Source organism: Pongo abelii, chromosome 10 (genome assembly GCF_028885655.2).
Source record: "Pongo abelii isolate AG06213 chromosome 10, NHGRI_mPonAbe1-v2.0_pri, whole genome shotgun sequence".
NCBI classification, from domain to species: domain Eukaryota; kingdom Metazoa; phylum Chordata; class Mammalia; order Primates; family Hominidae; genus Pongo; species Pongo abelii.
In genome coordinates, this window is record NC_071995.2 from 132,196,275 (window position 1) to 132,223,549 (window position 27,275).

Below are 27,275 nucleotides of genomic sequence, written 5' to 3' on the forward strand. Positions count from 1 at the left end.
CTCTTCATGGGCCACCACTGCTACTGGGTGGTCATTTCCACTCTGGAAGTCCTGGTCTCAGTTCTCAGTCTCCTGGAGCTGTTTTAGCCTCCACCTTGCTGTCCCTGGGGCTGCACCTGAGCCTCCACCCCTCTGTCGCTGGGGCTGTCCTGAGTTTCTACCTTGCTGTCACTGGAGCTGCCCTGAGCCCCCACCTCGCTGTCTCTGGAGTCCAGAAAGCCCAGGGCTGGCCAAACCTCACCCCTCATACCTCTCTTGGCCCCTCATCCCAGCCACCAATCCACTGGAACAGTCATTATGTCCCTTCATTTTCTAGACAGGTGCCTCAGGAAGGCACAGAAAGGGGTCACACCACTTGGTCATGGTGCCTTACCTGTGTCCACTGGACTCAGGCTGGTCCTTTAATGGGATGAGGGCAGAACAGGCTGTGGGGCCACAACCCATTGTCAGAGAGGCCAGGGATAAAGCCAGAAAGGAGACAGGGGAAGGAAGGGCCTGTGGGCAGCAGCTCCTCCTCACAGGTGCTGAACAGAGAAGGTGAGGAGCCTCCAGCCTCCATCCTGGCAGGACCTGCAACCACTGCTAGAGGTCCCCTTTTGGGAGGTCCAGTCCTAGCCAAGGGCCAGCTCCAGAGACTTTAGTCCATTTTCTCCAGAATGGATGATACAGCTGTCTGAGTCAGGACTCTAGAATGTTCAGGACTGAGCCCTGCTGAGGACAGGAGGGAATAACATGCCATGGAGATCCTTGTGCAGCCTGGGCCTTTGGCTGTGACCAGCTAGCACCCAGTGCCTCTTTGCTGGGTCTCTGGGCCCTGCTGGTTGCAGGAAAGGCCTCAGCCCAGGGATGCGATGGGCCCAGGCTCTGCGTGTTTCCTGGGAGGGCCAAAGGGTGGTGCCTCCTATAGCAGCCCGAGGCACAGTAGTCACTGCTGCTGCTTCTGCCCTGAGTCTGGGGGAGCTGGCATGTGGGGAACATGGGGGCTGGTTCTCCTGCGACAGGGAGGCAAGCAGCTGTGCCCTCCACTCCACACCACCCTGCTGGCAGCACATCCTTCAAGCTCGATTGCTGGGAAGCTGGTCCCAGTGCCCTCCTGCTTCTCCTCCAGGCCTGGGGATTGCCAGGGATGCATGGGGCCACAGGTGAGCAATGCAATGGTTGCCAGACACCAAGGCTCCTGTTCTCTTTGCCACACTACCCCATTCCCTTCCTATCACAATGCCCTTCTGCAACCTCCGTCAAGATTCTCCTGTTCTCCCGACCCCCACCGTCAGGTCTCCCAGCCATGGCTCCTCCTCCTGTTCCACCTATGACCCCACAGGAAGGTTGGTATTTGTGCCTTTGTCTCTCACAGAGCAGCTTGGGAGCTCCTGAGAGCAGGGCCAGAGTCTGACTTCTCTGGGTTAAGGGCTACTGATCTCAGCCCAGATCACATGTGGCTGTCCCCTGAGATGGGCACGTGGCCAGGTGAGCACAAGGTCACAGACACTCCAAAATCCACAGTCCACACCTAGGGCTACCATAACCGACCCAGAAATTCAGCTTCCAGGAATTTATCCTAATAATAGCCAGGTGAAGGGCAAAGGGCAGAGGACAGGGTTGCCCACCCTAATGCTGCATATAAAACAGACACACTAGAAACTGTCCAGATGTCCATCTGTCGGGCACTGCTGCATGATTAATGTATACCCACATCATGAAACACTGGCCCCGGGTGGAAAGGCTGATGTTCATCTCTGTACTTTGACATGGACAGATGCCCAGGATACATGGTTAAGTGAATACAAGGGGGGGAGTTCAAAACATTAAACTTTAATTGACTACAACATTTGTGTCATAGACACAGTGAATTACAACTTGGATGGAAAACCCACCCTACTGTGCCCTGCCTGGGCCATTCGCAGACAGGTTTGCCTCCCAGTACTCAAGGGAGAAGCCCCTACACACAGAAATCTCAGAACACTCCTCATACCTCACTCAGTTAACTTGGTGGAAAAGTCTGGCCGTGTGCACGGGCAGACGGCAAGGCAGCCAGCAGCAGAACACTCCCCTCTCTAGAATGGCCTTCTCTGCACATGAGTGCCCTGGAGCCCGACTGATCCAGTGCTGCGTGAGTGGGACAGACCCACCTTTGACTTCTGATCTCACGAACATTTCTCAAATGCTTTCTCTACTACAGGGAATTGCTAACCAAACTATTCAAACATGGCAGTGGGAAAGAATCTCTGCTTTTCAGCAGAGCCCCCAGGGGAACTCTGGGGACTTTCATTTTGTATTCAGGATAAAGCTCTGTAACTCCTTGTGTTGACCAGGCAGACCATCCACACCCGCTCCTCCTGGGGTGCTGTTTGGCTCCTGAGGATAGCTCAGCCCAGGCTGCTCCCTGAAAACTCAAGGAGCATCCTGGCTCCCCAGAAGGCATCACCAGAGGCCTGGCTATCAGAACACTGCACCTGGAAGACAACACAGTGTTAAACACAGAGGCTTCCTTTCCAGGCTCAAGACCTGCCCTCCCACCTGGGCACCTCCTGACCTTGGGAAGACCCCCCCGCCAACCAGTCTGGACTCAGGAGGGAACGTTGCCCCACAGCATCCCTCATCCCAGCTCCCAGTCCAGTAATGTCCAGCCACAAATCATCCTTGCCCCTTGTTTATCTTTGCCGGGTGTATTCACTCCAGTGGCACTAGCTGAACCCACCTCAGCACCATGAGCTGCAGATCCAGGAGTAAAGAGGGAATCCTTCATGCTCATAGGGAAGCCTCACCTGGCTGGAGGGCAGGGCCTGGCTCAGCTCCGTGGCAGACACAGGGCCGGGGAAGGCAGACGGGGCTGGGGCCAGCTCTGGAGGGCTGGAAAAGAGACAGTAAGAATAGGCCCTATCTCAAGGGGACACGGGGTGACAAAATCCACCCAGCTGTGCTTTCTTCCTCATCAGGAGACATTCTAATACTTGACACTCATCAGGACAGACTCTTCCTGCAGGGCTGTCATGTATGTAGGGTGTTAGGAGGGGAACGTGCTACACAGAGAGCAGGGTCACCCGGTGGGTCACAGGGGCAACTGCACAGAGGGCTCAGAGCAGGGTCATGGAAGAGCCAGTGAGCAGAAATGTGGAGGAAACAGAGACCTCAAAGGAGGAAGAGGCCTGGGGTGTGGAGACAAGATTGTGGGGAGCAGGAGGGAGAGCAGGGATGCACAGCACAGTCACTCAGGACAAGGGGCAGTGGTTCTTCAGCAAGGTCAATGCATACCTAGCATGTGACATAGCCACGGCACTCCTGGGCATGCACCATGAGAAATGAAGGCAGGTGTGCAGACTACACACATACAGGACGTTCACAGCAGCTTTATCTGTGATACCCCCAAATCCCCATCCATAGGACAAGGGTGAAGAAGCTGTGGCACATCCATGCAATGGCATGTGGCTCCCCAGAGAGAGAAATGAACTGTTCATGCAGAGCGAAGGACGCCAGACCAGAGCAAAACAAAGACCCGAAAATATACCGTATTTACATGAAATTCTATAAAATGCAGCTAATCCTTAGTGACAGAAGCAGATCCATGGTCCTGGGTGGCCAGGGAGAGGCGAAAGGCAGGAGGAGGGTACACTGAAGACCTTCATCATGGTGGTGGCCTCGTGTGGATGTGAAAGTCACACTGAGAAAATTCAGGTGCTCCGTCTACACATGTACAGCCAATTACACCTCAATGAAACCACTTTTAACGAAGGAACTGATGTTCTCAGGTTGAAGCATGGCCTTCAGATCGGAGCAGGGAGGCATGGGAGTTGGGGGAGCAAGAGAAGGGGTCGAGATGGCCATGTGGAGAGGTCAGGCGAGACACACAAGGGGACACCATGGCCATGGCAGCCTCTGCCTGGTCTCAGCTCCCAGCCATGAATGGAAAAGTGAGTCCATCTGTGTGGTGTACATTTTCTCACAATCAGGCTGTTTGAGCAAGCAGACCATGTGATTTAGGGGCTGCTCCACCTTTTCTCCTATGTTCCTCTGTAATTCTGCCCTCACTAGCATGAGCCTTGAGTCAACCTGGTTTCAGCTCCCTGATGAGGGAGACCCCACACCCTGGGGATCTGCTCTGCTCCTGGTGGCCCTAGTGTAGAGAGGATAGGGCGTCTGCTAGAACAGGAGTGGCGGGGGTGATGGCCTCCCCACCAGAGGACCCCAGGCCACCCTGCCACACTCCTCCATCCCTCCTGTCTCTGCAGGATCCCACCTGCTGGGCTGGCCCCAAAGGCCCTGGTCATCTTCTGTTTCTACAGCACTGACACTATCAACAGCAAGTGCTCACGGAGGCTGCTCAAGACCCCAAGTCCCTTGAAAACTACAATTCAGAATATAAAATCAGGATCTTGATTCTGCCAGAAACTGACAGTGTTTGTTCAGGGAAAAGAAAGGCTGCTGGGGTCCAGGGTGATTTGGGGGTAAGGGTGAACCCTGATCACGTCCAATGCATGGGATGCCCACATCTGCTCTGATGTTTTGGGCTCTCCTGAGAGAAAAACTACCCTTTTTTTCGTAGGTGTAGGCTTGGGGGGACTGTTACAGTTTTCAGCAATCCAAAGGAGAGGGCCCTATCTGCACAGTCTGGGATGGTGAGTCTATAAACTGGGCATTACTCTACCTTGTGGCCTGTGGAAAGTATTGTCCAGGCCTGTGGCTCTTCAGGGCTTACCTCTGGGTGAGGATGAATTCAGGAGCTTGCAGTGGAGGCTGTGTCACCAGGAAGCTGCCCACCCGTAGCTCTGTCCGTCCACTGCTTGTGCCCAGACCCTCCTCCAACTGCACGCTCTGGGGATGGCCGCTGTGGGGGCCAGCAAACCCTGCATGTAATGAGATTCCATGGCACACTGGCAGGAGAAAGGAGCAGAGCCCATGTGTGACACAACCAAGACCTCAAAGCAGGGAGGCGGATGCAGCCTCCGGGCCAGCCAGCCCTCACCACGTGAACCAGACTCACGGTCCCTGGGCCTCAGTCTCACTCTCTGAGGAAGGAACTGTCACAACCATTGATCTCAACAGCTTTCCAGGCTTCCAGAGACCAAGACATGGTTGCTTCTGCTGACTTTAAATGCTGCTGTCATTGCAGACCTCATGTGCCCTCAGTGCCAGTCAGAGTCTGCAGCTTGCTCCGTCCTGCTGGTGTGGAAGGATGTGCCAGGAGCCCTCAGTCTCCTCTTGTGGCTGGTTCACGGAGTGCTCGGCCACCAGCCCTTGGTGGTTTCCACTTTTACCTCTTACTAAGGTTACCAAGATGTCACTGAGGTATAAGCTGTCACTAGTTTCCCCTCCCTTTGACTTTCCAGAGCGTATCTCAGAACATCTCTCACTCTTAGACAAGCTACTGTGGTTTTGGTCAATTCTGGGTGGACATTTAGGAGAGCTGTGGCCTGAAAAGGCAGGTTTTTTTCCTGCCCTGAGTCTATTAGGTTGTAAAACAAGCATTAAGATGGCCCTGATCTCAAGACACGGAACAAGCGGCCTGGGGGTGAGGCTCATGTGGTCCTCCTTCCTGTACAGCAGAGTGACCACCTAACCTGGTGCCCAGCTGCCCAGGGCCTTCTTAGGTTGAAGGGACCTTCCTGACCATGTGCCTGCTTTCTGCTATTTCCTTTTTCATGCAGACCTTACAGACACTCTGGAGAGAGGAAATAATGTTCAAGCACTAGTTTGGACATTCTAGTTCCATCCATCATAGTACAGCAATAAATTACACATCCTCTTTCGAAGAGAAAGGGAAAGCCATGAGCACAATGTCCACAGTCGTGCAGTCAGGATGCAAGTGCAGCCCATGGTGATGGGGTGTCTGGCAGGGAGCTGGGGTGTGGGGCAGGGGCTGAGATTCCCAAGGAGCTCGGGAGGGAGAGCATCTGGGTGCCCAGGCAGCAGCAGGGAACCCAAAGGCACAGGTTTCAATAGACAGAACAAAGGAGTTCGCTGATTCCCACAGAACATCCCCCCTCACTTGAGCAGGCCCCAGGTCTGAAGACCAGCTCCTCTTGTACCAATGTGAAGACACCCAGTGACCGTCCCCACTTCAGCCTCGTTAGTAAGTACAGACAGGCAAATGTGAGTGTCCAACAGTTAAATGAAAAGGACAGCAAAAAATGAAAGGTCAGCATGATCAAACTGACAAGTCCTCTCCAGAGGAGCGAGCCCTAAGATCCCTTCCTCTTTCTGGCCCTGCATCAAGGAAGGGCCAGAATCCATAGTCCCAACAGTCCTGCCTTCAGACAATGAAGCACATTTTAAAAAATTATTATTAGGAAACTTAGAGAAGTGTAAGATATTGCATCCATAGAAAGTAATATAATCTATGAAGGAAGAAGAGTTCAGAGATCAGTAAAGAAGGATTGAAATTCTCTTAAGATACACAACTGATGGCAGGGCGCGGTGGCTCACACCTGTAATCCCAGCACTTTGGGAGGCCGAGGCAGGTGGATTACTTGAGATCAGGAGTTCGAGACCAGCCTGACCAACATGGTGAAATCCAGTCTCAACTAAAAATACAAAATTAGCCAGCAAAAATGCCTGTAATCCCAACTACTTGGGAGGCTGAGGCAGGAGAATCGCTTGAACCTGGGAGGCAGACATTTCAGTGAGCCGAGATCGCACCACTGCACTCCAGCCTGGGCAACAAGATCAAAACTCTGCCTCAAAAAAAAAAAAAGATGTATAACTGTTAAAGCAAAAAATCAGAAGACAGAATTTAAGAAATACCCAAAACGCACATCAATAAAAAAATATAAGATAAAAGGTAAGTTCTTTGGGAGACTGGTCCTGGAGTTCCAACATCCAAATAACATTTGTGCTCTGAAGAGAGAGCTGAAAACATGGAAGCAGGAACTTATCAAACATACTATCAAAGGATATTAGGAAAAAATGCCCAGAGCTTACAGGAGACTTTATTCTTTTTTTTTTTTTTTTGAGATGGAGCCGTACTCTGTCACCCAGGCTGGAGTGCAGTGGTGCAATCTCAGCTCACTGCAACCTCCACCTCGTGGGTTCAAGTGATTCTCCTGCCTCAGCCTCCCAACTAGCTGGGACAACAGGCACCCACCACCATGCCCAGCTAATTTTTTTATATTTTTTAGTACAGATGGGGTTTCACCATATTGGCCAGGATGGTCTCGATCTCTTGACCTCATGATCCGCCTGCCTCGGCCTCCCAAAGTGCTGGGATTACAGGCGTGAGTCACTGCACCCGGCCAGGAGACCTTATTCTTTAAGATTAAAGTCTTAACAGCAAGACGAAGTAAAAAGACCCACAACCTCAGACCCTCAGCGTGAAATTTCAGAACTTTAAGACCCCCCCACAAAAAAAATAAGAAAAAAAGAATCTAAGACCTCCAAAAAATTATGAGGGGGGGAAAAAGTATTTCAACTCAGAATTCTGTCCTTGCAAAATTGTTAACCAAACTTGAGGACAGATTAAAGACATTTTTAGAACAAATGAGGACTTGGATAATTTATCTTGCAGGCACTCTTTCTTGCAAAGTTAACTGAAGCTGTTGGCTAACAAAACGAGGGAGTCAAAGAAAGAAAGAACCAGACCTGAAATTCAGGACACCCTGGAGTAAACCCAGGGAAGCAGCATGGGAGCACTGGGGACAATGGCTTCACTGCAGGCCTAGGGAGCTGTCACTTGGAGGGGAAAGGGAAAATGGAGGGCTCCTAACAGTGAGTTTTCAGATGGGATGCTTCAAATGCTGGAAGATGTTAAAAATGTGATAAAAGCAGACAATGTAAAAAGAAAAAGGAAAGGCACGGAGAAGCTCCAAGAAGAAAAAAAAAGCTGAAGAGAAAAGATGTATATACCCATAGAATATTAAATATAGGTGAATTTGGCTGGGCATGGTGGCTCACGCCTGTAATCCCAGCATTTTGGGAGGCTGAGGCAGGTGGATCACTTGAGTTCAGGAGTTCGAGACCAGCCTGGCTAACATGGTGAAACCCCATCTCTACTGAAAATACAAAAAATTAGCCGGGCGTGGTGGCAGGTGCCTGTAGTTCCACCTACTTGGGAGGCTGAGGCAGGAGAATCGCTTGAACCTTGGAGGCAGAGGTTGCGGTGAGCTGAGATCGTGCCACTGTACTCTAGGCTGGGCGACAGACCAAGACTCCATCTCAAAAAAAAAAAAAAAAAAGGCCGGGCACGGTGGCTCACACCTGTAATCCCAGCACTTTGGGAGGCCAAGGCGGGCGGATCACGAGGTCAGGAGATCAAGACCATCCTGGCTAACAGGGTGAAATCCTGTCTCTACTAAAAAGTACAAAAAAATTAGCCAGGCATGGTGGCGGGCACCTGTAGTCCCAGCTACTTGGGAGGCTGAGGCAGGAGAATGGCGTGAACCCGGGAGGAGGAGCTTGCAGTGAGCGGAGATCGCGCCACTGCACTCCAGCCTGGGTGACAGAGCAAGACTCCATCTCAAAAAAAAAAAAAAAAAAAGAAAGAAAGAAATTTGGGTGAATTCATAGCGCCAATTTCCTCCTTACAAAGTGAGAAGTCACACGATTCTGGTGTACTGGATGGGCAAAACATACATCTAAATACATACTCTTTAAATGATTTTACAGCTTCAACGATAACTTAGAAACTAAAATCATGGGATCTCTACTACAGGCTAAGGGGGGTGGACAAGTGGGGAGTCTAAGGAGCTCAGCCTTCTCTGCTGCACCCGGTGTTAACAGATAAATCAAGTGGACTGCAGTGGAGAGCACAGGGTGGCAGCTCTTTCCTTTCAACTCTTCCTCTTCAGTGATATGCATACATATACACACACACACACACACAGACACACAGACACACAATAAAACAGATGAGAAATAATCTGGGATGTTTGTGGGAAGAGTCTTTGTTCTGGCTACATTGGTTCCAGGTCTAATCAAATACCACAGGTTCAAGCCGTGTGGCCCTACCCACACTTCTATCCCCTCAAACAGGACCTGAGTAGTCACAGTGTCTGGTGCTGAAACTCATGGTCTGTCTGAAGTGGACCCACCTGTAGGGCTGGGATCTCCAAGGGTGGCAATGGACACAGCCACAGCGGTATCTGCAGGGCCCATCATGAAGTCCAGCCCATGACTGTGGACCAGCTGCCCAGTCTGGAAGGAAACTTCCTTGGAGGACGCCAGTGCAAGAGACATCAGCCAAGATTCAGGGGCAGCCAGAGAGGGGTCCAGCATGTCACTGCCGGCAGCCAGAGGGCAGAGGCCAGGGCCAGGGCAGAAGAGGGGGAGGGTGGCAGGATCATGGCCAGGCCCCTCCTGGTACATCTCGCCACCTGGCAGAGACCTGAGGGACATGGAGAACACTGTCTCTTGGTGGGCAGAGCCTCCCTCAGGGCAGGGCAGGAGGGAGCACAGGGTGCACAACAGTGCTCAAACAGTGCTGGTGTGCAGTAGGAACTCAGGAGAGATACTGGCTGGTTATTAACTCAATGAAAAGCAAAACAGACAAAGTACTAGAAACAAACCACAGGGACAGCTGGGTTTGTCTTTAGGTGGAAGGGCTGCATGTGTTTCCTTCTAAGTCTGTTCCCCTGTTCTCCAAGACAGACATGAACTCAGGTGATGAGTCAGGCTGCAGGAGCACGTGTGGGGTCAGAAGAAGCCGCCCCCACCCCAGTCCTTGACGTGGGCTCCTTGCTGGTGGCTTCCCTCTCCCTGGGGTCTGACCTGATCCCAGTGTGGGGGTCCTGTCACCCTTATGCCTACTTCATGCCCTAGTCTCCACCTGAGGAGGAAAGGGAACTGAATAGGTGAGATGATTCCATGGCCATGGAGATGACAGTACCTGACATCCAGTGGCTTTGAGACTGTCTCATCTGCAGGAAAGTCCGGGGCTAAGGCCAGTGGCTTTGAGACTGTCTCATCTGCAGGAAAGTCCGGGGCTAAGGCCAGTGGCTCCCATGGTCCTTGGGTGGTCTGTGGGGACTGTGGAGGCCCCTTTTCCTTACATTCCTCTGAAAGTAATGAGATGGGAGGGGAGACTTAGTGAGGCTCTGGTTCCCAGCCTCCTTCCCATCAGGTATGAGCAGCCCTGCTGGCTGGAAAAGGCTGTTGCCATGGGGCCATGCCAATATTTTTGCTTCTTGTCCTGTCTTTGGTATGAAGCAACAATCCATAATTGCCAACCCAGGACACCCCAAATCCTGGTGCTTGGTTCACTTCTCAAATTGACTCACCAACTCCTCCTCTGGCCACACGATACCCTCCTCTCCAGCCCAGCTCCTGGCCCAGCCACACAGTGACCTCAAAATGCATAGGGGCAGCCACAGCCCGGCCTGGGCATCTTGAGCCTCAGACCCTCCGACCCTGTGATGTCGCTCCCACAGAGTGACACCTGGAACCTACTGATTGGGGGAGGGCTACCCCTGTAACCAGTGTGACTACCTAGGCCTGGCCCTTGTCAGAAATCAGCTCCCCAACCACAAGGAGACTGGGGCCCTCAGGCCACTCACCTGACCACTGAGGCCTGTCCACAAACCCAGAGTCAACATGGGGGTTGCCTGAGGGCTGCAGGAGGTCAGGACCCCTCTCCCTTGCACCAGGGTCTTCAGCTGTGGCCTGCTGGGCTGGCTTCATGTGCTGGGGAAAGGCTCTTTGGCGGCGCCGGTAATTGGCAAACCAGTTGTACACCTGCTCAGGGGTCAAGCTCGTCTCCAATGCCAAGTTCTCCTGCCCCCAAACAACAACACTTCTAGCCCTGCTTCCATTCCCTGAGGACAGGGGGTATGTAGAAGTGGCTCAGACAGCTCATTTACACCAAAAAAGGGGATGAGAGCCCAGCCTAACCTCTCCAAGGACAGCAGAGAGTGGTGAGCATGAGCAGAACATGCAGGCCTCACCTCCCTGGGCTGATCCCCATTCCCTGAGCAGTGAGGCCCAGGTCAGGCTGTCTGCACAGCCACACGTGCATGTCCCCCTGAGTGAGGCCCTTGCTAGGTCCACCCAGACAACATGCCCAGGGCTACCCCAAGCCCCTGGAGGGGCAGGGCCTGCAGAACCACACTGCCTGTGCCTGGCACAAACCCACTGTGCAGTGGAAAGCATGTTGGCCGGCAGATGCTTCGACCCATCGTCCCGGTGCCTGGCACACAGTGGGTGCTGAGTGAGCAGCCGTGGGGCCACATACACGGATGTTATGACTCCACGTGAGAAAATGAAACCCTTCATGTGGCAGACAGGACGGTCTGCCAATCAACAAGGTCCCTGTCCAGAGGAGGGGCTGAAACCACCAGCACCCTGGGGGATGAGGCCACTGAGGAGCCTGGTGTTGGGGTACCCCTTGGGGGAGGGGGAGGCACCAGGCAGGGACCCCCTGGGTCCTGGGTATCTTCTATTCTTACCCTCTCAGCCTTGCTGGGGTTGGTGTTCACCCCCACAGCGAAATTGTGCAGCTTCTCACGAACCTCTCTGGGGAAGTTCCGGCTCTTCAGCCCCTCCGGGCAGAGGGAGGGGGGCGGGGGGTTCCTGGGTAAGGACAGTGAGGAGGTGGTAACAGACAGGACCCCTCCAAATCTGTTCCCTTCTCCAGGCCTGGCCCTCTGTGGAAGGTGACACTTCCTTCCCTGTGCCTCCTCCTGGGGGATGCCTCTCTCTGCCTCCAGTTAGTGAAAACTAGAGTCTCTCCCACAGACATGCACAAATCCTGACAAATACTGTTCCAGAACATCTACAGGCCACTGTGAGGAGCCCTCTCTGGGCCCTTGCGGTGCTCCTGGGTGCATCTCAGCCCATGGAGCCCCGATGGATGGCCCTCCTGGACATCCTCACACGTAGACATCCTCACCCATGGAGGCCGCGTGCACAGCCTTCCTGGATGTACTCACACACAGGTGTCCTCAGCCCATGGAGCTCCCGTGGATGGCTGTCCTGGACACACACACACACTGTTGTCCTCAGGACCCGGCTGCCACCCTGTGTGCTTTTCCATTCAGTGCTTTCTGTTCATCACTGGTTTCCAGGCATCAGCCCCATTCTTGCATGAGTCCTCAGAGGCTTGCAGCACTCACACCCCTGCCACCCTGCATGGCCACGCCAGCTTTCTCCCTTCTTCCCTCGCCCCCAACACCTCCTCCCAAGACTTATTGTGCTTGGGTGATCTGGCTCTCATTTCACCAAGATGTTCTCAGAAGAGAAGCACCACCTGTGCCCCCACCAAACCTGCCAGCCCTTCTGCACTCCCCAAATGCCTGTGGGGCCCCTGGTGAGGGGAGGCTCCAGCCGTGGCACCTGCTCATCCCCCACCTCACTAAGAACGCTCCCCTGAACTAATTCCCTGCTTGCCATCACCAGTATTTCTTCTAGTAAGTCATTCTCATGAGCTGCTAAGCTCTGTAAATTTCTCACCTCCAGTGGTTACCCCATGAGTCTGCTCCAGTTCCAGCTAAACTTCTCAAAGAATGATCTTGGATCTGCCACGGTCTCCTTGTCTCTGTGACACACCTGGATCCTTGCACCTTGCCACTAAAAGCACTTGCCAGCTCACAAAATCCAAAGTTCATGTCTCAGCTCTCCTCTTAACTGGTACCTCCTCAGCCTCACTGGCTTCTGAACTCTGCACTGCTGGATTTCCTCTTCCTCTCACTGGCCACGTCTCAGCTGAATCTTCCTCATCCTCCTCTGGGCTGCAAAGTCCCAGAGGTCTGTCCCCTGAACACAGAGGACCCCTTTCTCTGTGCCCTCCCAGGATTTCAGTGTCAGTCACAGAGATGACAAAGGGATGCGTGTCTGAGCAATGCTGCAGCTGGACACTGGGGATGTTCCAGCTGGCTATGCTCCTCTCTAGTGCTGAGCAGATTTGAATATTTCATAAGAAAAAGATGATATATGCACCAATATTACTTGTCTGTAGAAGGCGTGTCATCCCAGTGCCTACTTGGACATCTAAAATGCAGCTCACACATCATGAATCCCAAAAGAACTCCATCCCCCCTTTCCAAACTTTTCCCCAGCTCCTGTGTACCTCAGTGAAGGAACCCTCATGCTCCTGGTGGTTCCCACACAGGCCAAGAGCCCTGGAGTCTACTTTAGCCCTCTCTTTACCTCCTGCCATGTGTACAGCCCATCAGCAAACCCCCAGCTCCACCTCCAAAATCTACCCTGACACAGCACTGTCCACTTTCCCTAGCCACTATCCCAGCCCTGGGCCATGCCTGGAACCTCCTAGAAACTCCAGCATCTACTCCTGATCCCTGTATCTGCAACTTCTGTGATTCAGATGCCATACCTTCCTGACACCCCCTGGGGACCATCAGCACGGTTATAACCCAATCCAGCAGCTACCATGGTTGCAGGCTCAATGTCCTCCTGCTGCTCATCAGCTTCTAAGGCAGGGTGAGCGAATCCATTCCACCACCTGCTTCTATGGCCACAGGCTAGGAATTGTTTTTACATTTTTCAAGGGCTGTGAACACATACACCTCAAAATACTTCCTATCTGTCCCTGAACACCAAGCTTCTCTGATCCCAAGTCTTTGAATGTGCTGCCCCTTCCCAGAAACTTCTGCTCACGTGGCGGACACATCACCACACTCAAGACTCTCCTCTAAGACTAGGACCAGCCTGCACTGACCACCTCATCTAAAGCAGCCAACCTTGCACAGCCCTCTTCTGAACATATTCTCTGCATAGCACTTCTCACTCTCTGAATTATGTGACCTACTTTAATTCCTTGTCTGTTGACTATTGTCCACATCCCAATGTCAGTTCCATGGAGGCAGAGCCTGGCCTTCATCCCCAGCAGGCATGGGGCGCTTAACAAACATGTCGACAAGATGACACCATTGCACTCTGGCAGGTGTCAGTATGCCCATGGGGGGCTACAATCACATCCCCTGAAGACCCCACAGCTGATTTACTGCTGGGCTTCTGACGACTTGTCTTACTCTGTCACTCTATTTGATGGGTACCACGAAGGAAAATTCTCTGAGCCCAAAAGGTATCCATGTCTTCTTCCTCCAGTGACCAGTATTCTTACCAACCAGGCCCTGTGGCTCAGGAATCTTTCGTGACTTGGGCTGTCAGGAGTTCACAGCAAGATCTACAGCCCTTTCCTGACCAGTGAAGAGCACCTGAGATGAAGAATAAGGCTTCCCGGAGTTTGAGACCAGCCTGGGAAATATAGCAAGACCCTGTCTCTACAAAAAATTAAAAATTAGCCGGGCATGGTGGTCACAGCTACCCGGGGGGCTGAGGTGGGAGGATTGCTTGAGCCTGGGAAGTTGAGGCTGCAGAGTCGTGACCGCGCCACTGCATGCGAGTCTGGGTGACAGAGCAAGACCCTGTCTCAATTTTTTTTTTAAAGGCTCCAATTTCTCAGTGTCTGGGCTAGCGTCCTGGCTTTGTACCTCTCTCTCGTGTGGAACCTCAGGTTACCCTTTCTGTGCCTCCGTTTCCTCATCCATAAGTGGTGATGACGGTGATAATAAAAATTACTAGTAACATTTATTTAGTGCTGATAATGGTGGCGATGATAAGGACTACCACTTATTGAGTGCCTATCATGTGCCTGGCACTACTCTGAGCACCTGACATGTAACTCATGCTAACACTGGCAACATTCTCACCCTTACCTCTTTGAAAGGCCTTGCAACCCCTCAGTGGCCACCCAGAGCCCAGATTGTGGGGATTAGATGACCTGGGGACACATGTTGAGCTGCTCCCACCTGCCCTCCATCTCCACTGTCCCTGGCCCGATAGCCCCCTTTCTGGCCAGTCCCTGGGTGGATGCTGGGCAGAGATAATGAGGATGCCCACCTCCTGGCCTTAGCCTCAGTCACCCTGTGGTCAGCCATCCGTTTCCAGCCATCAGCTGACTGAAGTGGCTGGTGGAGAGTGTAGCTCAGTGAACAGCATCCAGCACAGGTGTGACACACACTGAAGTCATCTTATGCTGACTACACTGTGACTATTACTGCTCCAGCGGACACTTCCTGTCCATATCTCCTCACCTCTACTTTGCTTCAGCCCCTCTGGGGTTTGCATGGTACATCTAATCCCTCGGGATCCCCATGAAATATGCACAAGTAAATGCTTGTAGGTTACCTCTTCCTGCAGCGGAACTTCTGCACCGGGGTGAGCGCAGCCACGCCCAGCCTCCTCATGACCAGACGGTAGTGGATGTCGTTCCAGAGCTGCACTAGCTCCTGGCTGCCTCCCGGCACCTGGCACCCCTGCGAAGAAGAGTGTACTGAGCCCTGGCTACCTGCCCACCCTGGAGCACTGTTGGGACCTGTGTCTGCCATCCCAAACTGACTCAGCCTTGGGGAAGGCAGTGATGGGAATAGCAGGGTTCTGGGTTCAAATCCACTGATTTTACAAAGTGCCAGTGTGGCCACACGATGCAGGCATGAGTCAGATGGCCCCCGCTCCATTCCCGGCAGGCTCAGTGGTGTGACCCAAGGCCTGCCAGGTCACCTCAAAGACCTTGGGCAGATGCACTCACATCAGTCTTGAATGGGCCCCTGCCTTTAAACCTTCAACCCTCCCCAAAACACAAGATGAGCACAGCTCCCAGCTGTACCTCAAAGGTAAGGCCCATGTGGCAAGGGGAAGTCCAATGACTCTCTTTTGGCCAACAGCAAAGGGGAGGTGGAGCAGTGGTTATAACCACACAGTACGAATTGAGGGCCTGATGTCTGATTCAAGTCTTACATGAAAGACCTTTGTCTCCCAGCAGTAGTGCTGGCCCCTCAGGTACTCAGCACAGTCTAAGGTGAGGGGGATGAAGGGGTCCCTGTCTGTGGCCAGTACACCCATCCACTTAACTGGACTTTGCTGATGATGGAGGATGCCTGGTGCTGGTCTCCCGTGATTCCTGTGTGGCGCCCACCATTTCCTTAATTCCAATCATCTGCCACAGGAGTGATCCCTATGGCCCCACGCTGGCCTTTAACTACAATGTTGCCTGGACCATCCTGGTGAGGGAGTTGCTGAGAATCATTCAGCTTTCTCTCTGAGGCATCAGAGAGGCCCAGTCTTGCTCGGCAGTGACCCCTCAGAGCCGATGGCTCTGTGCCCCAGTGCCCCAGTCTCCTCTCAGCACGCGGCCTTCAGGGAACCTGCATGGGAACCTCCCCCTGCCCTGACTTGGGGGCAGGAACACCCTGCACAGGCTGGGGTTGCCGCCCGTTCTTGACGTGGTGGTCCCTTCATGCCTCCCAGGTCTCAGCTACAAGTCACCTCCTCAGACGTACTCGTGGGTCACCCTGACTGAGCTTCTAATTCCTCTCCAGGGGGTTTTCTTCACTGATGCCAGCGGTTGCCTTCACGGCAGTTGTTACAACTCTAACTCTGCACTCTCTCATTTGTTTACTTCATTTACTTTGACAGATTTGAAAGACCTCGAGCCCTGCTAGGTTCTAGGTGTCATGCTGTGTGTCAGCCAATCTTGCAGTGAGAAAGGCTGTGGTGTCCCTGCCTCGTGGACCTTCAGTGCAGTAACGCAGGCAGATTGACAAACCACCTTCTAGTTACAAACAGAGGCAGGGACAGAAAAGGGGTAACGGGGGGGCCACACTGGAGAGTGAAGGAGGCACCACCTCCATGGGCTGACATTTAAAGTAGAAACCAGAAGGGTAGGAAGGCACCGGCCACACGGAGAGCTAGGCGCCAACCTCAACAGAGGAAAGACACCTGCAAAGGCCTTGGGACAGGGAAACACCTCGGGAGTTGGAACGGCAAGGAGACTGGTGTGGCCACTGCAGAGGAGGCTGGGAGGAGCCAGAGGTGAGAGGACAGCAGCAGGCTCAGGCCCCGGTTCTGGGAGCCACAGCTCAGGGGCACACTGTGACACCATTTGCCTTGTAAAACTCCCTCTGGCTGCTGAGGGAGGGGGCAGGAAGACACCACACTAGCTTGGTGAGGGGTTGGAAGGAACCGAGTATCTTGAAGGTAAACTCACAATGAATAATGCATGGACTGTTTTACAGGGTCAAAGAAAGGAAAAATAGGCATTCAAATTCCTTTTTGGAAACCCTTTGGGCCACGTTTTCTGCGATTCAGAATTTTTCAGATTTCAGCAAGTAACACAGGCATCCAGCACATGACATGCACCACTCAGCACGACTTGGGACAGCATCCTGTCATCAAGCATACTCTTATTTAGGCAGCAAAACGTACAGTGGTCACATTAGTTGGAACAATAAACACTATAAATAGCTTCACATCAGCACAGGTCAGGTTCAATGCCTAATGCGTTGAGGTTGAAGGTACCAGGTGAGTGAGAGATCCTTTTTGTTTTCAGAGTTCTCCACTGCGGACTTGCAGCCGGGGAATGAGAAGGGGTCTGTCTGAATGCCTGGCTAAGATGGTGGCTCTCCAAGGCCAGGACCGCATTTTATTCACTCACTTTATTGGCACCATGCCTGTCACAGATCACCACTCAATAGGGATTTGACGAATAAGTAGTTTTAACTCAGATTACCAAACCAGTTAGAGCTTAGTAATGTGAGAGCGGACTAAGCTTACATAAAACCTGCCTCCCAGGTTTTTCCAAGGCCTGGGGATGGGCCTCCGGCCAGTGGGTGCCTACTAACTCCTGGGTACTGCTGCAGTGCTGGGGATGGGTGGAGGCTGCCTGAAGAAGTTGCTACCTCTCTCTGTACCCCACCCCTGTAGCCCAGGCCTACCTCCAGGAGCCGGCAAGCCGCCTGCTGCTGCTCCTGCCGGTCCAGGACACGGGCGCATGCCAGGGCCACATCTGCGTTGTCCAGGAGGTGCAGGCGGAGCTGGCTGTCCAGAATGGCTGTGACCAAAGGCTGCACTTGAGCAAGGTCATCCTGGAAGTCCCGGCACAGTCTGCCCGCAAGGGTCACCAGCTCCGCCGGGGGTGCACAGGTGTCCTCATGCTCCTTCAGCAGAGTCAGGAAGCTCTGCATCCTGTGCTGGGTCGTGGCCACTCTGCCAACACAAACAGTCACAAGAATGGCCACCACTGACCATGTCCTTTCTGTCAGTCAATCGCCCAACCCACTCTGCAAAGCAGATGATGCCATGGCTCTTGTGCCATGGACACTTGTAGAGTAGGAATAAGACCTCACACATCCCGAGAGAGGGCAGCACCATAGCAGACACCCTCTAGAATTTCCTTCTAATCCCCCAAATACTTCAGTCCTTAACGAACACGGCTGTGCACCAAGCACTGGGCTGGGTACTGTCTGCAACAGCTCCTCCACTGCTCTGGGCTCAGTAGGGTAGGGACCTTGTGTGCAGCGGTCACCAGTGGATGCCAAGGCCTCTCATGTGAACCCACATACATGCACTTGTTTTAACAGCAGAAACTGCTCATGCCTATACTTAATCCAAACAGTGTCAAAGACACACTTTGCAATCACACGCTTGGTCCTGCATCCACACAGGAGGAACCTTTACTTGTTCTAACGGGGCCTCACCTAAGGACATTTAGGCAGCTGCCAGTGACTGCTTTTCTCAACAGAAAACCTTCCCCAATCGATCTTACTTCTGCGGAATACACTTTTATTCACACAAGTGGGGGTAGGGTAGTAGGTGTTACCAAACTGCTTTCCAAAAGGCTTGTAAATCCTCACAGCCGCGAAGAACCAGGTAGGCTGCGCGCTCCCTGGCGAGGGGTTCTTTCTGCCTGCATCATCTCCCGTGCGCCCGCCAAGGGGACGCGACCTCGTCTACTCCACCACTTCCCGCGCTCTAGCGCCATCTCACCCGGGTCCTGACTCCGGGCTCTGAGTTTCCAGCCGCCACAGTGGGCAGGAGGCCCTGGACCTGGGGTCCCTTGGGGGAACAGAGGCTGCAGGGGCCTTGTAGGAGGGCAGAGGAGGCTCCCAGGCCTGGGTTTCCTGCAACGCCGACCCCCACCAGCTCTGGGAGGGGCGGGGTTCCTGCCATTTCAGGAAGGAAAAAGGTTCCTGTGGGGTACCTTGGCCTGTCCGCCCGGTGCCCTGAGGGTCACCCGGCTCCAGCTGAATGGAGGGGAAGGGTCGCGGGAGGTGGCTCTGCTTGGCTTCCTGACTGTGGCGCGACCCCCGCCCATGGCCCCCAGTCCCCCTACCTTTCTGGCACGCTGCTCCCTGCGGAGGCCGAAATTCCTGCCTGAGCTCCAGCCCGGGAGGCTCCACCCTCAGCCCCACCCCGGCTCCCGCACCCCTCACCCTCCGGGGCCCCCCTTACCCTGAGGGGCTTCTGCCCTAGCGCCCCTCACCCTCCGGGACCTCCCCCACCCTCCAGGACCCCCCGCCCCCGCGCCCCTTACCCTCCAGGACACCCCCTGCCCGCGCGCCCCTCACCCTCTGGGACCCGCTTCAGCGCTGGCGCACGTGCTTGGCGCGCACCCGGGGCTGGCGAGGAGGCGCTGGGCAGCGCAGAAGGTGCGGGTGCTACAAAGTATCCAGGCCGCAGCCAATCCCCGCGAGGCCCCGCCCACAAGCCGTCCCGGGGGCCGGCGCCCCTCAGCCCCTGCTGCGACCGCGGAGTCCGGGGGAGCCGAGGGGTCCGTGGGGAATCTGGTGTCCGTGGCATCTGCAGGTCCGAAAAGTCCCGGGCGTCCTGGAGGACCTGGGGTTTCTGGGGTGTGCAGTGCGGGGTCAGAAAGGCCTGGAGCTTTGCGTACTCGAGCGCCGGAAGGAGCAGGCTCTAAGGGGCGCGCGCGGGGTGCGGGGTTGGTGGGGGAGGGCGCCGCGACCCCCGCCCTGCAGCGGAGCCGAGGGAGTCGTGACCCACGGCTGACCCCGCGCCGCCCGCCCTGGCCGTGGCGCCGGCGCAGGCGCAGCAGAGTCAAGCTGGGGTCGCGGCTCAGTGGGGCGCAGCGCTTTCCTAGCGCGGGGAAGGAGGGCGCCTCTGGAGCGCAGACCCCCAGGGGACGCGCCTGGGTCCAAGCGGAGTTCCGACCTCAGCCTCAGCGGGGGGGGGGGGGGGGGGGGGGGGCTCCACCCAGGTGGGCCCTGCGGGTGGCTCCCTCAGGGGAAGCCTGGGGCAGCCTGACCACGGCTGACCTCCGTGACCCCCGGCGTTCCGGGCACGACGGGGCGATCCTGGGGCGGGAGTGGGGTCCTCGCAGACCTGGTCAAAAGGTGGCTGGGAAATGACTGAACACCACAAGCCCTGGCACGGGTGCAGTCCAGCCTCTGCCCTTGTGGAGTTTATAGTTTTTGTGTGGGTTTGTGTGTGTGTGTGTTGTTGTTTTTTGTGTTTTATATAGTGAGTTCGGAAGGTACCCGGAGACCTTGAATTGTTTGTTTAGCGGCAGGGTCTCGCTCTGTGGCCCAGGCTGGAGTGCGGCGGCGCAATCAGAGCTCACTCCAGCCTCAACCTCTTGGGATCAAGTGATCCTCCTGCCTCAGCCTCCCGAACCACAGGTGCGCGCCACCGTGCCACGCCTTGAGTTGGTTTTCAAAGGTAGTCAAGGTCTAATTGGAAGGAAAAAAGTCAATACACGCATAAGATGCAGGATAAACATTTCAGTGTTTGTTCCAGTGAAGATGTGAAAACAGCCCAAGCCTCTGGTGGAAGATTTGAGAAATAAACCACTGTTCAGACAGGGGATGGGCTCCTGGCAGGTTATTAGTAGTGATGCTGAGGTCGCTTGGGCCCAGCTGATGATCGCGATACATTGTATAACAGAAGGCTGGGTTCTAAGACAGAGGTAGGAGCCCACATGGAAAGCAGAGAGAAAATGATGCGTGCCACATCCTAAACCCTGGTGGGTCTGGGGTGATTCAATTACCACTTTGTTTCAGTATCTTTTGTAGGCTTTTAATTTTCTTCTTTTTGCTTATCCACATTTTCTTTTCTTTTCTTTTTTTTTTTTTGAGATGGAGTCTCGCTCTCTTGCCCAGGCTGGAGTGCAGTGGCGCGATCTCGGCTCACTGCAAGCTCCGCCTCCCGGGTTCACACCATTCTCCTGCCTCAGCCTCCCGAGTAGCTGGGACTACAGGTGCCCGCCACCACGCCTGGCTAATTTTTTTGTATTTTTAGGAGAGATGGGGTTTCACAGTGTTAGCCAGGATGGTCTTGATCTCCTGACCTTGTGATCTGCCCACCTCGGCCTCCCAAAGTGCTGGGATTACAGGTGTGAGCCACCGCGCCTGGCCACTTATCCACATTTTCTAATTTTTATAAAATAATTTTGTGGTTTTCTATTTTTAAATTTCTTTTTAAGGAGTGGAAAGAACAGGACAACAGGGTTGTGGAGAAGCAGTACTAACTGACGGAGTCTATTGGGACTGGAGCCCCCTGCGGGGGGGGGTGGAGAACAGACTGCAGCTGTCTGAGATACAGAACAGAGTAGAGCGATAGTCCTCTCTTTACCTCCTGCCATGTGGACTAAAGATTGCTCGCTACCCATTAAGCACCAACGAATGTAAAACAATGGGGCCTAAAATGTCGAAATATCTACACTGTTAGATTTAAATGAATTCAACACATTTTTAATGTATTTTTATTTTTTTAGGCATGTGACGTTGCTGTGTTGCCCAGGCTGGCCTCTCTTAATTGTCAGACTCGAAAGTCTACCTTCTTTTTTATTTATTTTATTATTTTTTTGAGATGGAGTCTGGCTCTGTCACCCAGGCTGGAGTGCAGTGGCGCGATCTCGGCTCACTGCAACCTCTGCCTCCCAGGTTTAAGTGATTCTCCTGCCTCAGCCTCCTTCGTAGCTGGGATTACAGGCGCGCAGCACCACGCCCGGCTAATTTTTGTATTTTTAGTAGAGACAGGGTTTCACCTTGTTGGCCAGGCTGGTTTAGAACTCCTGACCTCAAGTGATCCACCCACCTCGGCTTCTCAAAGTGGTGGGATTACAGGCATGAGCCACCGCGCCTGGCCTCTACCTTCTTTTTTAAAACAATATAGAGCTTCATGAATTTGTGGTCATCCTTGCATGGGGACCATGCTCACCTCTGTGTCATTCCACTTTCAGTACATGTGCTGCCAAAGTGAGCACAAAAGTCCACATCCTTGGATAGTTCAAGTGCAGTGGTGTTTACAACTAACTGATCACAACCACGTATGGATTTCTTTCTCTATTCCCACTGCTTCACTTGACTAGCCAAAAAAGTCTACATTCTTAACTTCAGCACCTCAGTGTTTAAATTGCAAGTGTTCTAAATGAGGACAAACCTCCCCCCGACTTTTTTTTTTGAGATGGAGTTTCCCTCTTGTTGCCCAGGCTGGAGTGCAATGGCACGATCTCGGCTCACCGCAACCTCCGCTTCCTGGGTTCACGTGATTCTCCTGCCTCAGCCTCCCGAGTATCTGGGATTACAGGCGTGCACCACCATGCCCGGCTAATTTTGTATTTTCAGTAGAGACAGGGTTTTACCATGTTTGTTAGGCTTGTCTCGAACTCCCGACCTCACGTGATCTGCCTGCCTTTGCCTCCCAAAGTGCTGGGATTATAGGCATGAGCCACTGTGCCTGGCCGAGAACGAACCCCCTTTTTTTAAAAAAATTATTTATTTATTTATGTATTTATTTGAGACAGAGTTGTGCTCTGTCGCCTAGGCTGGAGTGCAGTGGCGTGATCTCGGCTCACTGCAAGCTCTGCCTCCCGGGTTCATGCCATTCTCCTGCCTCAGCCTCCCAAGTAGCTGGGAATATAGGTGCCCGCCACCACGCCCGGCTAATTTTTTGTATTTTTAGTAGAGACGGGGTTTCACTGTGTTAGCCAGGATGGTCTCAATCTCCTGACCTCGTGATCCGCCTGCCTTGGCCTCCCAAAGTGCTGGGATTACAGGTGTGAGCCACCACAGCTGGCCAACGAACCCTTTTTAAGCATTACTTTTAATAAAGGGCAGTACCAGAATTTGAGTTACCAATGCCTATTGTAAATATAGGCTGTCTCCCCTTTCCCTCCATGCTCTTTAATGTGAAATGCAGTCAGTAACACATGATACATTTTAAGGCATACTTACCCACTATTTCTAGATTTTCTCTTCCTTCCTGGATCCATGCTTCCTTGGATAGACTGTCAGTTCAGTTACTTAATAGCTGTGTGAACTTGAGCAAGTTACTGACCCTCTCTGTACCTTTTCTCCTCTTTGGCATAATGGGGATAACAATAGGGCCTCTTCCTTGGTGGGACTGAGATAATTAGAGTCAATATTCAGTAAGTGCTCTTTTTGTCATCATTTTGCTTTCTATATACACTATCTTTAGCACCTGCAAAATCTGGTAAGTTTTCTGTCATTATGTGTCTTTTAAACAAATTTCCTGGGAATTCTTGCATTTCTTCCATCGCAATTAGCTGAAACACAGAAGGCTGGAAGATGATTTAGATCAACCTCGTAAGAACCTCTGTTCCATTCTGAGCTGCTGTCTTCTATCCCGGGAACGCCCAGTATCACTGGTGCTCTCCTGAGGGAGCCCTGCCCTATCCACATCTTGAAGCCGCTGGATGGCCCTGGGATGAGTACCTCTTAGGAGACTTGTCCAACGTCTGTGTGCTTATTAGGGGGCTCATAGCTGTTGGGGATCTGTCATTCGGTCCCCTTACGTAGGCTCACAGAATTATAGAGAGCCAGTCTTCTGGGGAACACCAAGGGAGATACACGGGCAGGAAAAGGGAGGGTGTGTCTGGTGTCCTGGGTAGAATTTTTTAGAAGGACAGAGGGAGCCTAGGGCTTCAGAGAGTGATTCTTCAGCCTTTCCTTTCTTCTTGGAGTTTGAGCCCTTAAAAAGCAGATGTGGACACGGCCAGAGAGCAGGAAAACAGGATCATCCATTTAAAGCACCCCCCAACATATGACCCAGAGAGGATTAGGAATGACCCCTTCTTTGGTGTGGCTCCCCTGCTCAGAGGGCCAGAGGCTGTTATTTCACAAGCTCAGAAGGGGCTGGCTGCAGCCCTGCAGTTCCTTCCTCTGGGTCATGGTCGAGGCCTTCCCCGGGACAGGCTGCTCCAATCACCCGAGTTGTAATCTCACCCCTCAGCGAAATGACCCAGCGGGCGGGGAACGTGACACCCCCTGGATTCTGGATCTATAAGCACCACCCAGGTGTCCAAGATGATTTTTCTCCCAAATAAGGCTGAGAATAGATGAAAGCAAGTGAAGTATCAAAAAACTCAGTAATCAAGATAAATAATATTGCAATGTAGTGTTTTTAAAAAACCAAAATGTATGTCAAAGAATCTATGATTAACAGAATATCAAACTTTTGGATAAGACAATGTATATTACTGAGTTTTCCTTTACCTGAAGCTCCACAGAAGCAATAGTTGCTTCTTTCCCTCGTAAGTCAGGTACAGGACGGGAAGTGGGGTTGGAGAGTTCAGAAATATTTTTGGAGCATATGTGCCGGGTCATCAAATGCTCCCATGACTCTGAGGTGGGCAACTGCCCACCTCATGACAAAATGCCGACCTGAGGTGAGTCATGGGTCTGCAGTCGCAGAAATGGTACAGGGGTGGTTTGATTAAACCAAAGCATTGTAAGTTAGCAGAATATTTCCTGTGAACAGTGGCTTAGAGGTATAAGCCAAAGAAAATAAAAGTACATTGTGAAAGGACAGAATGATGAAGGTTTTTAAATCTGTATTTTCTCTATGGAAGTAGACATTAGTCAAAACAACTGATTCTTAAAAATGTGCATGTTTCTATAATAATTCTTTCTAAAAAGGGTTAGTGTTAGAGTGAGAATTTAGGGATGAGGCTTTGGTTGAGGGTTCGGTGTTACAGAGAAGTAGAGGTTATGGTTTAGGAGTTAGGTGTTATAGTCAAGAATTACAGGTTAGGCCGGGTTAGGGTTAGGGGTTAGGGTTTAGGGTTAGGGTTTAGGGTGAGGGTAGGAGTTAGGGGTTAGTGTTGGTGTTGGGGTTAGGGGTTAGGGTTAGGGTTAAGGGTTAAGGGTTATGGTTAGGGTTAGGGTTAAGATTAGAATTTGGATTAGGGTGACATTGCAGTTTAGGGTGATGGTTAGGGTTAGGGTGAAGATGAGGGTGAGGGTTAGGGTTACAGTTTGCATTATGATGAGGGTAAGTGTGAAGGTGAGGGTTAGGGTGAGGTCATGGGTTACTACTGTTCAGGTTAATACTTTTCATGGTTAGGGCAGAGATAAGTGATATGTCCTCTGGTAAGCTGTCCTTGGATGCAGATTATGAGACAAGGATATTGGTGAAATTGTTATTCAGCTATAATTTGCATATTATCCATTGAATAAAGGAGAGAAACCAAAACAGATGGAACAAGCAGTTTCTTCTGAAACTATTCCAAACAACTGAAAAGGAGGGATTCCTCCCTAACTCATTTTATGAAGCCAGCATCATTCTGATACCAAAACTGGGCAGAGACACAACAAAAAAAAGAAAGCTTCAGGCCAGTAAAGCTGATGAACATCAATGTGAAAATCCTCAATAAAATAGTAGCAAACCAAATCCAGAAGCACATCCAGAAACTTATCCACCATGATCAAGTTGGCTTCATCCCTGAGATGCAAAGCTGGTTCAACGTATGCAAATCAATAAACATAATCCATCACATAAACAAAACCAAAGACAAAAACCACATTATTACCTCAATGGATGCAGAAAAGGCTTTTGAAAAAATTCGTTGCAAAGGGCCAGATAGTAAACATTTTAGGATATCTGAAGCATACAATCTCCATTAACCCCTCCTTTCTGCTGTTGGAGTGCAAAAGCAGCCATAGGTGATATGTGTGAGCCTTCATGTTAAAAACTCTCAATAAACTAGGTATTGATGAACTATCTCAAAATAGTAAGAGCTATTTTTGACAAATCCACAGCCAATATCATATTGAATGGGCAAAAGCTGGAAACATTCCCTTTAAAAACTAATACAAGACAAGGATGTCCTCTCTCACCACTCCTATTCAACATAGTATTCGAAGTTCTCTCCAGGACAATCAGGCAAGAGAAAGAAATAAAGGATATTCAAATAGGAAGAGAGAAAATTGAATTGTCTCTGTTTGCAGATGACATGATTCTCTATTTAGAAAACTGCAGCATCTCAGCCCCAAAACTCCTTAAGCTGATAAGCAACTTCAGCAAACTCTCAGGATACAAAATCAATGTGCAAAAATTACAAGTATTCCTTTACACCAACAATACACAAGCAGAGAGCCAAATCATGAATGAACTCCCATTCACAATTGCTACAAAGAGAATAAAGTACCTAGGAATACAGCTAGCAAGGGATGTGAAAGACCTCTTCAAGGAGAACTGGACACAAACAAATGGAAAATATTCCATCCTCATGGATAGGAAGAATCAATATTATGAAAATGGCCTATTGCCCAAAGTAATTTATAGATTCAATGTTATTCCCATCAAACTACCATTGACATTCTTCACAGAATTAGAAAAAAACTACTTTAAATTTCATATGAAATCCAAGAAGACCCCATATAGTTAAGACAATCCTAAGCAAAGCTGGAGACATCATGCTACCTGACTTTAAACTATGCTACAAGGCTACAGTAACCAAAACAACATGATACTGGTACCAAAATAGACATATAGACCAATGGAAGAGAACAGAGACCTCAGAAATAATAACATACATATAAAACCATATGATCTTCAACAAACCTGACAAAAACAAGCAATGGGGAAAGGATCTCCTATTCAATAAATGGTACTGGGAAAACTGGCTAGCCATATATAGAAAACTGAGACTGGACCCCTTCCTTACACCTTATACAAAAATTAACTCAAGATTTGTTAAAGGCTTAAATGTAAAACCCCAAACCATAAAAACCCTAGAAAAAAACCTAGGCAATACCATTCAGGACATAGGCATGGGCAAAGACTTCATGACAAAAATGCCAAAAGCAATTGCAACAAAAGCCAAGATTGACAAATAGGTTCTAATTAAGCTAAGGAGCTTCTGCACAGCAAAAGAAACTATCATTAGAGTGAACAGGCAGCATACAGAATGGGAGGAAATTCTGCAATCTACCCATCTGACAAAGGTTTAATATCCAGAATTTACAAGGAACTTAAACAAATTTACAAACAACAGCAAGCAACCCCAACAAAAGGTGGGCAAAGGGTATGAGCAGACCCTTCTCAAAAGAAGACATTTATGCAGCCAACAAACATGAAAAAAAGGTCAACATTACTGATCATTAGAGAAATGTAAATCAAAACCACAGTGAGATACCATCTCACACCAGTCAGAATGGCAATTATTAAAAAGTCAGGAAACAACAGATGCTGGAGAGGATGTGGAAAAATAGGAATGCTTTTACACTGTTGGTGGAAGTGTAAATTAGTTTAACCATTGTAGAAGACAGTGTGGCAATTTCTCAAGGATCTAGAAC

At 51.4% G+C, this 27,275-nt stretch overlaps 1 protein-coding gene and 1 non-coding gene across 3 annotated transcripts; both read right to left on the bottom strand.

Moving 5' to 3' along the window:
* Window positions 1-1,798: 1,798 nt before the first annotated feature.
* ANHX (anomalous homeobox) lies at window positions 1,799-17,903 on the bottom strand. 2 transcript variants are annotated; one of them, XM_054528556.1, is made up of 9 exons: window positions 17,655-17,903; window positions 15,070-15,197; window positions 11,370-11,493; window positions 10,482-10,698; window positions 9,815-9,983; window positions 9,021-9,313; window positions 4,694-4,841; window positions 2,766-2,850; window positions 1,799-2,453 (listed from the first exon to the last, which is right to left on the bottom strand). In XM_054528556.1, the coding sequence occupies exons 1-9, from the start codon at window positions 17,901-17,903 to the stop codon at window positions 2,367-2,369; spliced, it is 1,500 nt and encodes a 499-aa protein (XP_054384531.1). In that variant the 3' UTR covers window positions 1,799-2,366. The 2 variants fall into 2 exon arrangements, with proteins under 2 accessions (XP_054384531.1, XP_024112542.2); XM_024256774.2 differs by lacking the exon at window positions 9,021-9,313 and having other exon boundaries at window positions 4,694-4,822.
* A 3,934-nt stretch (window positions 17,904-21,837) lies between these two features.
* LOC112135939 (U6 spliceosomal RNA) lies at window positions 21,838-21,940 on the bottom strand. Its single transcript, XR_002917161.1, has one exon. It is a non-coding gene; the product is annotated as a U6 spliceosomal RNA (small nuclear RNA).
* Between the last annotated feature and the right edge of the window lie 5,335 nt (window positions 21,941-27,275).

Coding starts and splice junctions, on each gene's coding strand:
- ANHX (XM_054528556.1), bottom strand. CDS start 17,903: ATGCAGAGCTTCCTGACTCTGCTGAAGGAGCATGAGGACACCTGTGCA. Junction 15,198..17,654: donor CGGCTTGCCGGCTCCTGGAG/GTAGGCCTGGGC, acceptor TCTTCTTCGCAG/GGGTGCCAGGTGCCGGGAGG. Junction 2,454..2,765: donor AGGCCCTGCCCTCCAGCCAG/GTGAGGCTTCCC, acceptor GTTGTCTTCCAG/GTGCAGTGTTCTGATAGCCA.